Source organism: Mustela putorius, unplaced genomic scaffold (genome assembly GCF_011764305.1).
Source record: "Mustela putorius furo isolate JIRA1106 unplaced genomic scaffold, ASM1176430v1.1 tig00000721_pilon_pilon_pilon, whole genome shotgun sequence".
NCBI lineage: Eukaryota > Metazoa > Chordata > Mammalia > Carnivora > Mustelidae > Mustela > Mustela putorius.
The window spans coordinates 2845439-2857814 of record NW_025421456.1 but is presented as its reverse complement, the minus strand read 5'-3'; the positions used below and the strand labels follow the sequence as shown (position 1 = coordinate 2857814).

General features: G+C 36.8%; 1 protein-coding gene across 4 annotated transcripts in view; it reads right to left on the bottom strand.

The window, feature by feature from the left end:
* ADAD1 (adenosine deaminase domain containing 1) overlaps positions 1–12376 on the bottom strand; it is a 109026-nt gene that overhangs the window by 76512 nt on the left and 20138 nt on the right. For all 4 annotated transcript variants that reach the window (XM_004747971.3, XM_004747970.2, XM_045083615.1 and 1 more), the window contains exons 7-9: positions 11973–12096; positions 9928–10098; positions 8112–8341 (exon numbers count right to left, since the gene is read on the bottom strand). In XM_004747971.3, coding sequence (XP_004748028.1) covers positions 8112–8341; positions 9928–10098; positions 11973–12096 — 525 coding nt within the window. The remainder of the gene's footprint in view (positions 1–8111; positions 8342–9927; positions 10099–11972; positions 12097–12376) is intronic.

Here is a 12376-nt window from a genome sequence, read left to right as displayed (position 1 = left end):
CTTAATTAGAAAATAAGTAACCAATTTCCTTTTTACAGTTTATTAAAGCCAAACAAAAATAGCATCTTGTGACAAACCATAAGTGACTCTTAAGATCACAAAAAAAACTGAGGGTTGCTGGGGGGAGGGGGGGTTGGGAGAGGGGGGTGGGGTTATGGACACTGGAGAAGGTATGTGTATGGTGAGTGCTGTGAAGTGTGGTGATTCATAGACCTGTACCCCTAGGAATAAAAATATATGTTTATAAAAAAATAAAAAATTTTAAAAATAGCATCTTGTATACACATGGAACTGAAAAAAATATTACTTGTAAGAGAAACTCCCAAGAAATGGGTATAAAATATATAAACAACAACAACAACAACAACAACAACAAAAAGAAATATCAAGGAAGAAGCAAGATGGTGGAGTAGCAGCAGACTGAAATAGCATTAGTTCCAGGAGTTCAGTTAGATAGTTACCAAACCATTTTGTACACCTACAGACTCAACAGGAAATAGGAAAGAAGAGCAGCAATTTTAGGAACAGAAAATCGACCACTTTCTAGAAGGTAGGATGTCCAGAGAAGTGAATCTGAAGCAATGTGAAGACAAACCACAGGGGGAGGGGCTGGCTCCTGCAAGCAGTGGAGCGCAAAATCAGAACTTTTATAAGTCTGCTCCACTGAGGGATTGCTCCAGAGGCTAAGTGGGGGTGGAGACTTCACAGGGACAGTGTGATCTCAGGACCCATGGGGTCACAGAAAGACCAGGGGTGTCTGAGTGTGGCAGAGCCCCCAAGTATCAGAGCGAGGAAGCCAGCTAAAGAGATGGGAGACAAGGTGGGGACTCTCAGCTCAGGGTTACCTTAAATCCTGATCCAAGGCAGAGTCGGGCCACTGATCTTCAAAGCAGGGTCACCACAAGTGGCAGATCTGGAGAGACCCCCTCCCTCCTCCTCTGGAAGGAGTGGCATGTGGGAGCCTTGGTCACAGGCCGGGTAAACAGAGCGCCGCCAGAGACCATGGAGACAGGAGGGATTGACTGCTTTTCTCTGAGGGCACACTGAGGAGTGGGGTCCCAAGCTCTTAGCTCCTCCAGGCCAGAGACTGGAGCTGCCATTTTCATTCCCATCTGCCAAAGCTCTACAGAAAGCCTTCAGGGAACAAAAGCTACCAAGAGCAAACCCAAGCAGATTACTTAGCTTGGCCCCTGGTAAGGGTGATGTAATTCTGCCTCTGGCAAAGACATTTGAGAATCACTGCAACAGGCCCCTGCCCCAGGAGATCAGCAAGAACATCCAGCCAAGACCAAGTTCACTGATAAACAAGAACTGTGGAACTCCAGGGTTAGGGGAAAGGAACCTATAGAATTCATGGCTTTTTCCCATGATCCTTCAGTCTTGCGAAGTTAAATTTTTAAATTTTTTTTCTTATTCTATATATTTTTTAACTTTTCCTCTTCCTCTTTTAACTTTATTTAACTATTTTATCTTATCAATACTTTTTTTTTAAAAAAAGCTTTTTAAATTTTCATTGTTATAATCATATTTTATGCCTTCATTATATTTAACTTTATTTCTTGTATACATATAGGTTTTCTTTCCTTAAAATTTTGGGATAGAATTTCTTCTAATAGATCAAAAGATACTCTAAATCTAGCTCCAGCCTGATCACATTCTCTCCTTTTTTTTCTTTTTCCTATAAACTTAGCTTATCAATTCCTTTTTAAAAATCTTTTTAAATTTTCATCTTTACACTCATAGTCCATCCCTTCATCATGTTTACCCTTATTTCTATACATATAGGTTTTTCTTTCCTTAAGATTTTGGAAGGTAGTTTCTTCTAAGAGACCAAAATATACCCATAATCAAGTGGTGGCTCTGTTCTATTCACCAGTATAATAAGTGTGTATATATATATATTTTTTTAACTTTCCCCCCCCTTTTTTTCTCCTCCCAGTTTCAGGTCTCCTCTTATTTGGTCAGCTATTATTTTTCTGGTGTCCCTGCCACCCTTTTAGTATTTTATTCTCTCATTCATATACTCTTATCTGGATAAAACAATAAAGCAGAAAAACTCACCACAAAAAAAGAACAAGAGGCAGTACTGATGGCTAGGGACTTAATCAATATGGACATTGGTAGTATGTCAGAACTAGATTTCAGAATGATGATTCTCAAGGTGCTAGCTGGGCTTGAAAAAAGCAGGGAAGATATTAGAAAACCCCTTTCTGGAGAAATAAAAGAACTAAAATATAACCAAGTTGAAATAAAAAAAGCTATTAGGGAGGTGCAATCAAAAATGGAGGCTCTTACTGCTAGTATAAATGAGGCAAAAGAGAGAATTAGTGATATAGGAGACTAAATGATTGAAATAAAGAAGTTGAGCAAAAAAGAGACAAACTACCAGACCATAAGGGGAGAATTCGAGAGATAAGTGATACCACAAGATGAAACAATATTAGAATAAATGGGATCCCAGAAGAAGAAGAAAGAGAGGGAGGGGCTGAAGGTATATTGGAGCAAGTTATAATAGAGAATTTCCCTAGCAGATCAAAGGGAACAAGAATCAAAATCCAGGAGACAGAGAACCCCCCTCAAATCAATAAAAATAGATCCACACTGATCATCTAATAGTAAAACTTCCAAGTGTTAGTGACAAAGAGAAAATCCTTAAAGCAGCTAAGGACAAGAGGTCTGTAACATACAGTCGTAGAAATATTGGACTGATAGCAGACTTATCGACACAGACTTGTCAGGCCAGAAAGGACTGGCATGATATACTCAGAGCACTAAATGAGAAAAATATGCAGCCAACAATACTACATCCAGCTAAGCTGTCATTGAAAATAGGGGGAGAGATAAAAGCTTCCAGGACAAACAAAAATTATAAGAATTTGAAAACACCAAACCACCCCTACAGGAAATATTTAAAGGGGTCCTCTAAGCTAAAAAAGAGCCTAAAAGTAATAGACCAGAGAAGAACAGAGACAATACACAGTAACAGTCAATTTACAAGCAATACAATGGCACTAAATTAATATATTTCAATAGTTACCCTGAATGTAAATGGGCTAAATGCCCCAATCAAGACACAGGGTATCAGAATGGTTAAAACAAACAAACAAACAAATAAAAACACAAAAAACAAAAAAAAACAAACAAACCACTGATATGCTGTCTATAAGAAACTCATTTGAGACACAAAGGCATCTCCATATTGAAAGTGAGGGGATGGAAAACAATTTACTATGCTTATTGACATCGAAAGAAAAGTGGCAATCCTTTTATCAGTTAAATTAGATTTTAAGCCAAAGACTATAATAAGAGATGAGGAAGGACACTATATCATACTTAAAAGGACTGTCCAACAAGAAGATCTAACTATTTTAAATATCTATACCCTTAACATGGGAGCAACCAATTATATAAACCAATTAATAACAAAATCAAAGAAACACATCGACAATAATACAATAATAGTAGGGGACTTAACACTCCCCACACTGAAATGGACAGATCACCTAAACAAAAGATTAACAAGGAAATAAAATTCTTAAATCACACACTGGACCAGATGGACATAACAGATATATTCCGAACATTCCATCCCAAAGCAACAGAATACACATTCTTCTCTAGTGCACATCAAACATGCTCCAGAATAGATCACATCCTTGGTCACAAATTGGGTCTCAACTGGTACCAAAAGACTGGGATCATTCCCTGCATATTTTCAGACCATAATGCTCTGAAGCTAGAACTCAATCACAAGAGGAAAGTTGGAAAGAACTCAAATACATGGAGGCTAAAGAGCATCCTACTAAAGGATGAATGGGTCAACCAGGAAATTAAAGAAGAATTGAAAAAATTCATGAAAATGAAAACACAACTGTTCAAAATCTGTGGGACACAGCAACATCAGTCCTGAGACAAAAGTATATAGCAATACATGCTTTTCTCAAGAAGCAAGAAAGGTCTCCAGTATACAACCTAAGCCTACACCTAAAGGAGCTGGAATAAGAAAGCAAAGAATGCTAAACACAGCAGGAAAGGAGCAATCATAAAGATCAGAGCAGAAATCAATGAAATAGAAACCAAAAGAACAGGAGAACAAATCAACGAAACTAGGAGCTGATACCTTGAAAGAATTAGTAAGATTGATAAACCCCTGGCCAGACTTATCCCAAAGAAAATAGAAAGGACCCAAATTAATAAAATCATGAATGAAAAAGGAGAGATCATAACTGACACCAAAGAAATACAAACAATTATAAGAACACATTATGAGCAACTATATGCCTGCAAATTTGAAAATCTGGAAGAAATGGATGCACTCCTAGAAACATATGAACTACCAAAACTGAACCAGGAAGAAAGAAAAATCCTGAACAGACCCATAACCAGTAAGGAGATTGAAGCAGTCATCAAAAGTCTCTGAACAAACAAGAGCCCAGGGCAAGACAGCTTCCCAGGGGAATTCTACCCAACAGTTAAAGAAGAATTAATACCCCTTCTTCTCCAGAAACTATCCCAAAAAATAGAAATGGAAGGAAAACTTCCAAATTCATTTTATGGACCAACATTACCTTGATCCCAAAACCAGACAAAGACCCCATCAAAAAGGATAATTACAGACCAGTATTCTTCATGAACATGGATGCAAAAATTCTCACCAAAATACTAGCTAATAGGATCCAACAGTACATTAAAAGGATTGTTCACCACGACCAAGTGGGATTTATTCCAGGGCTACAAGTTTGGTTTAATATCCGCAATCAATAAATGTGATATAATACATTAATAAAAGAACAAGAACCATATAGTACTCTCAATAGATGCTGAAAAAGCATTGACAAAGTACAGCATCCTTTCTTGATCAAAACTTGTCACAGAGTAGGGATAGAGGGTACACACCTCAATACCATCAAAGCCATCTATGAAAAACCCACAGCCAGTATCATTCTCAAGGGGGAAAAACTGAGAACTTTTCCTCTCAGTTTTCCTAAGGTCAGGAACACAGCAGGGATATCCACTATCACCACTGCTATTCAACATAGTACTAGAAGTCCTAGCCTTGGCAATCAGACAACAAAAAGAAATGAAAGACATCTGAATCAGCAAAGAAGTCAAACTCTCACTCTTTGCAGATTATATGATACTTTATGTTGAAAACCCAAAAGACTCCACTCCAAAACTGCTAGAACTCATACAGGAATTCAGTAAAGTGTCAGGATATAAAATCAATGCCCCCAAATCAGTTGTATTTCTATATACCAACAGCGAGACAGGAGAGAGAGAAATTAAGGAGTTGATCCCATTTACAATTACACCCCAAACCATAAGATACCTAGGAATAGACCTTACCAAAGTGGCAAAGAACCTGTACTCAGAAAACTATAAAGTATTCATGAAAGAAATGGAGGAAGACACAAAGAAAGGAAAAAACGTTCCAGGCTCATGGACTGGAAGAACAAATATTGTGAAAATGTCTATGCTACCTAAAGCAATCTACACATTTAATGAAATCCCTCTCAAAATACCACCAATTTTTTCCAAAGAAATGGAAGAGATAATCTTAAAATTTATATGGAACCAGAGAAGACCCCAAATAGCCAGAGGAATGTCAAAAAAGAAAGCCAAAGTTGGTGGCATCACAATTCCAGACCTCAAGCTCTATTACAAAGCTGTCATCATCAAGACGGTATGGTACTGGCACAAAAAGAGACACATACATCAAAGGAACAGAATAGAGAGCCCAGAAACAAACCCTCAACTCTATGGTCAACTAATCTTTGACAAAGCAGGAAAGAATGTCCAATGGAAAAAAGTCTCTTCAACAAATGGTCTTGGGAAAATTGGACAGCCGCATGCATAAGAATGAAACTGGACCATTTCCTTACACCACACATAAAAACAGACTCCAAATGGAATGAAAGACCTCTATGTGAGACAGGAATCCATCAAAATCCTTGAGGAGAACACAGGCAGAAACCTCTTTGACTGCAGCCACAGCAAATTCTTCCTAGAAACATTGCCAAAGGCAAGGGAAGCAAGGGCAAAAATGAACTATTGGGACTTCATCAAGATCAAAAGCTTTTGAAAAAAAAAAAAAAAGACAATGGACAGAATGGGAGAAGATATTTGCAAATGACATATCACATAAAGGGTTATTATCCAAAATCTGTAAGGAACTTCTCAAACTCAACACCCAAAGAACAAATAACCCAATCAAGAAAGGTCAGAAGACAAGAACAGATATTTCTGCAAAGACATCCAAATGGCCAACAAACACACGAAAAAATGCTCAACATCATTCGTCATCAAGGAAATACAAATCAAAACCACAATGAGATACCACCCCACTCCAGTAAGAATGGCTAAAATTAACAAGTCAGGAAATGACAGATGTTGGAGAGGATGCGGAGAAAGGGGAACCCTCCTACACTGTTGGTGGGAATGCAAGCTGGTGTAGTCACTCTAGAAAACAGCATGGAGTTTCCTTAAAAGTTGAAAATAGAGCTACCCTATGACACAGCAATTGCACTACTGGGTATTTACCCTAAAAATACAATGTACTGATCCAAAGGGGCATGTGAACTTGAAAGTTTATAGCAGCAGTGTCCACAATCGCCAAACCATGGAAAGAATCTAGATGTCCATCAACAGACGAATGGATAAAGAAGAGGTGGTGTAGATATACAATGAATACTATGCAGCTATCAAAAGAAATGAAATCTTGCCTTTTGCAACAATGTGGATGGAACTAGAGGGTATTATGCTGAGAGAAATAATCAGAGAAACACAATTATCATATGGTATCTCCAATATGAGGAATTTGAGAGGCAAAGCGGGAAGTTGTGAGGATAGGGAAGGACAAAAAAATGAAACCAGATGGGATCAGGAAGGAGACAAACCATAAAAGACACTCAATCTCACAAAACAAACTTAGGGTTGCTGGGGGTTGGGGGGTATGGATAGGGTGGTTGGGTTATGGAGACTGGAAGGGTAGGAGCTATGGTGAGTGCTGTGAAATGTGTAAGCCTAATGATTCACAGACCTGTACTCCTGGGGCAAATAATACATTGTATGTTAATAAAAATAATTTTTAAGAAAAAAGGACTATTGGGTCTTCTAGGATGGTGTCCCAGATGTTACCCCAAATGGTCTTTCAAACAGTGAGCATATTGGGATATCAGGATGCTTGGGTGGGGCTCAGTCAGTTGAATGTCTACTTTTGGCTCAGGTCATGATCCTAGGGTCCTGGGATCAAGTCCCACATTGGGCTCCTTGCTCAGTGGGGATCCTACATCTGCCTGTGCCTGCTGCTCTCCCTACTTGTGCACTCTCTCTGTGGCAAATAAATAATACCTTAAAAAAAATAACAGAAATATCACCACCTAAAAACAAAAATATTACCTATCTGAGGATCTCAAGCTTACAGAGGCGATTGCTTTCAAAAGGGAATGGCAAGCAAAGAAGAACCAAGTAACAGCAGTATTTAAAGTGTTTCACAGGTGTAAATCAAAGTTTTGCAACACTCAGGGTTTTATGAAAACTATACAAATGAGCCCCCTAATTGTTTACTGACAATGGTTGAAAATCATTCAAATGTAATTACATAATTTGGTAACACCTCCCACCAAAGAATGAATTACTAGTTCCCATTATTTATCGTGTGTTTTAGTTACTGCCTACTCATTTGACAACTTCAAAGGTCACAGATCATAACCAAATATGTGAAAAATGTAGCTAAAAAACCAAATGGGCATTTAAGACTTTTCTTATTTTAAAGATAATTAAATATAAGCTTTTAGACTTGAGAAGTTCAAGGAAACATCTTTCTCCCAAAGAAAGGGAAAAAATTGAAATATTGTGCAAACAAATGTGTAAGTTCAAAGTATAACACATCTAACTGGCTAATTTAAAATATTATTTGTCCTCCTCCTGATAAGAAGATAGATGTCGAATTACACAAAGTATGATCACAAGTTACTATGAAACGAAAATCTCAATGAAACAATTTTTTTTTTACCTTAAAGGATCATGTATGCAAAATCTCTATTTATTCTGATTAAGTAAAATATATTTACTTAGTAAGAGAGGCCAGGAGGTAATAAAATCCCACTTACCAACAAGTATACTGCTGATATAAACTGGCTGTATAAAGTGACTCAGCAATGCTCCCTGTACACCAAGCACTTCCCATCTTGTCAATTTGTCACTTGAGGACATACTGCTTACTCTATTAACAACATCTGCAGGACAGTAGACAGTCAGATAAATTTTGCCTTCAACAGCCACATGGAGACTCAATTCTTCATTGGCTTCAAATGCAGATATAGAATGTGGATTAAGACGCCTAGAAAAAGGAAAAGTTTTTTCCTTTAAAAAACAAAGTATACACAATGGAATATTACTCAGCCATAAAAAGAACAAAATCCTGCCATTTGCAATGATATGCAGGGAGCTAGAGTATACTATGCTAAGTGAAAGTCAGTCAGAGAAAGACAAATACCGTATGATTTTACTCATGTGGAATTTAAGAAACAAATGAGAAAAAGGAAAAGGCGGGGGCAAACCAAGAAACAGATTCTTTTAACTATCATCAACACACAGATGGCTTCCAGGGATGGGTGAAACAGGAGACAGGGATTAAGGGGTGCACTTGTGTTGAGCACTGGGTGTTGTACAATAGTGTTAAATCCCTATATTGTACACCTGAAACTAATATAACACTGTATGTTAACTAACTGGAATTTAAGTTAAAAATTTAAAAAATTAAAAATTAAAAAAATAAAATCTATATGTACTTAAGAATTGTTTTCAAACATGCTTAACTTGCCAGTGTACATTTAATTCTAGTAATAAAAACAGATGCAAAACTAAAACAAGTTTGGGATGGAGTGACTTGGTCCCACATGATAAATACCAAACAGAAATTAACCATATTTACAGCTTATGGCAAAGATAAATTATTTTTACTGCCTTTATGTCCCTTAAAAATTTTTGTTCCTACCATAGGTCTTATTGTCTTTCTCTATGGAAATTTCTAAAAACTACAAAAAGAATGAAGGCAAAAAACACTGACAATTTGTATTCAAGATTCTTCTACAATAAAATATGTTAAAAAAAATTAAATGTAAAATCACTTGTCTCAGGACAAGTGATTTTTCTCCAGAAAGACTCCTTGCCTTTGTCTTCAAAGGTGTAACTGGAAAAATCTTTAGCAAAGTATTAACCATGGTTATCTCTAGATAGTCAGACTTGCTTTTTCCTTTGTGCTTGTCTGTCCTGTTTAAATTTTATGCTGATGCTACCCATTCATCAAGATAATGAAGTTTTAGCTACAGATTGACCAGAAAAACAAATGGAATTTCTTAGCTCCTGCATTAGTATGTGATAATGCACAAATCTATGCTTTCCTAACATTTATGAAGTCTTAAAACTTGACAGAAAAAAAAATTTCAACAGCATGGAAAGAAAGTGGCAAAGTACATGGAATATTTAAGTAGTTGTAATAGATCAGATTGAGTGGAGGGGAGGAGTGGAGAAGTAGTAATAGATCAGATTAAATCTGGCGGCCCTCTAAGAGGCCACAAGCCAGAAAGAGAATTCAGATAGATATGAATTTCCATGTTCTATTGCTCTAGGGATTCAGAATATATGATACAGCCATTCTGATTGATTGCTTTCACTTTTTTAAAAGATTTTATTTATTTGACAGAGACACACTGAGAGCAGGAACACAAGCAGGAGGAGTGGGCGAGGAAGAAGCAGGATCCCCGCAGAGCAGGGAGCCCAATGTGGGGCTCGATGTGGGGGTTGATGTGGGGCTCAATCCCAGGACCCTGGAATCATGACCTGAGCCGAAGGCAGACACTCAATGACTGAGCCACCCAGGCACCCCTCCTGACTGCTTTTAAAAACAACTCCCATGATACTTACAATTGTGACTTAATCTGGGCTGACCCTTTAGGCAACTGGTTCATATAGAGATAAATGTTGATAATCTGTTTCAGAGTGAGTAGATTAGAAGCTGGTTCTATACAAAATATTGATTTTTCCATCATAGCAGGATTTTTGCTGTAGAAGAGTAGAAGTTGTCTATAAAAGTACCTAAAATAAGAAGATTATAACTTTATCAAGTCATAAAATTTTAAAGTAATTTATCTTAAGCATCCTATTTGTAACTGTCGTGAGCAACGTCTCTCCCCATGTAGAAAGTGATAAGAACTCCTAAAATAACTTGAGCCTTATTTAATGAAGAGTTAAATCCTGTAAGAAGTCCTCAACTGGAGCTGAACGTGACCTGCTTTAAAGCGCCACTCCTTGACTACCACTCTACTCATTTCACATCCGGGTCCTCAACTGTCATATCCTCATTTCTCTACTGACCCCTCTATTTGTTCTCAGACAGTTCTGCTCTCAGTCTCCTACCTGAAGTGTCAAAATTCTGCCTTGCTTCTATTTTTCTTTCCCCACCAAAACAGACAAACAACAACTGTGGTTCCTGCCCCTTAGTGGTTTTAAAGACAAAAACATAGAAATACAAGAACAATACAATGAAGACTATAAGTTATACTAAAAAGTGAAAAATTTATACTAATCAAATCAAGGGACAAATACTATTTTGATTAAATAAAAAAACATGATTTTAGTCCTTTCATCGGAAATAAGAAGAAAATTCAGCACAAGCATATAATAGGGCCAAGCATGGGAAGAAATAAACGTAAAAGAGGTAATCTTAGAGAGGTCAAGTAATTCAATAAGCACCAACGAGGATTAAAAGACAATGACTTGCATTACCTTCATGGATTTCCTCAAAACCTTCCTTTTAAGATTAGAGGATTCTTTCCTTAGAGATGTGTACTTAAAGTTTTTCAGGCACAATAATGTTTAACTTGGTTTAATATACTCTACCAAAGAAAACAGCACCATCAAAAAGTGTGGATGCATAGGTTAAATAAGAACAGCAGAATGCTGGTAACTGGATATGATCACTGGATACTGGAATCAGAATGCTGATAACTGAATGGTAGAATTCACTATCCTTTTCTTACTTATGTTTGAAAATATCTATTAAAAAGTTTTATAAAATGTAAGCTCAATGCCTTAGCAGAACCAAAATCTGGTGGATCCTGGAGAAAACAACAGATTTCTCACTTTTTATACAAAGAGACTTCTAAGGAGTAACATTCCTGGCTTCTCTCTCCCACCTGCTAATCACTCCTTTTGTAAGGAGCAGAGTAACTACTGAAGAATTTGGGAGAAGAAACTAGGTATGCTCACCTCAGCCCTTTTCTCCCTCCTTGAGATCTGCCAGCCTGTATAAACTTTAGTTATAGAACAAGTCAAGAGGATGAAAAATATAGCACAGGAGGATAGTCAATAATACTGTGATAATATCATATGGTGACAGAAGATGACTACATTTATCATGGTGGTGAATGTGGTAAGTGTTGAACATAAACATGTTTAACATTGTATGTCAACTATACTTCAGTTAAAAAAAAGAATACCATATCTACATTCTGCTATATGGTAAACTTTGCATAGACCTTATGAAAGGAAACTTTCCAGCTTCAGGTGATATCTTTGGATATCATGACTATGATATGACTAACTATGACTAACTTGGAAGGGGGTGATATTACCAAGTCGACTTGGTCCAGATATAAAGCTATATATTCCAATTACTTTGATAAAAAAGATGATACATTTTTTTAAAAAGCTGTAGAACTCTGGAATCTGAGTTCATAAGGTATTGATAATAGAAGCCACTAAAATCCACCAATTATAGACACTGTAGTTACTGTAAGATTTTTAAAAATGACATGGAAATAATAAAATGACTTGGATAAGTAAAGGACAGTCCTATCCATGGCTTAATGATCAGTAAAATTCCATTTGTAAATAAAGACACTGTTATGTGGTTACTTTGGACTGAAAGCATTAACATTTGGTGGCATTAAATATATGTGTTACCTTACCTAAGGAGAGACCTTCTTGCTGTTACAACAGCATGAGTGTCATGCAACACTCTTCCATTTGGCTTAATGCACTGGCTGTAATTGTATTCACCTGTGCCTACAGCTACAACTTCATGCTGTCCAGCTGAAAGGAAAAGGTTAACAGTAGCAGGTTATTTTGACCTCCTTCTTTCATATGTTCAACCTCTACCTTACCATTTTAAAGTTACTTATATTGACCAAAAAATGGAGAAATTTCGCAGTTTCAAATAAGGGTTTGAGAGTCTTCTAGCAACCAATATTTTCAATACTCCAATAATATTTCAATTAAAAAGACATAATAGTTCATCTAAAATTTTACCACAATCAACAGAATCATCAGATATCCTTAGTTTTCAAACATGCATTTATTTCTTCTACAGCTA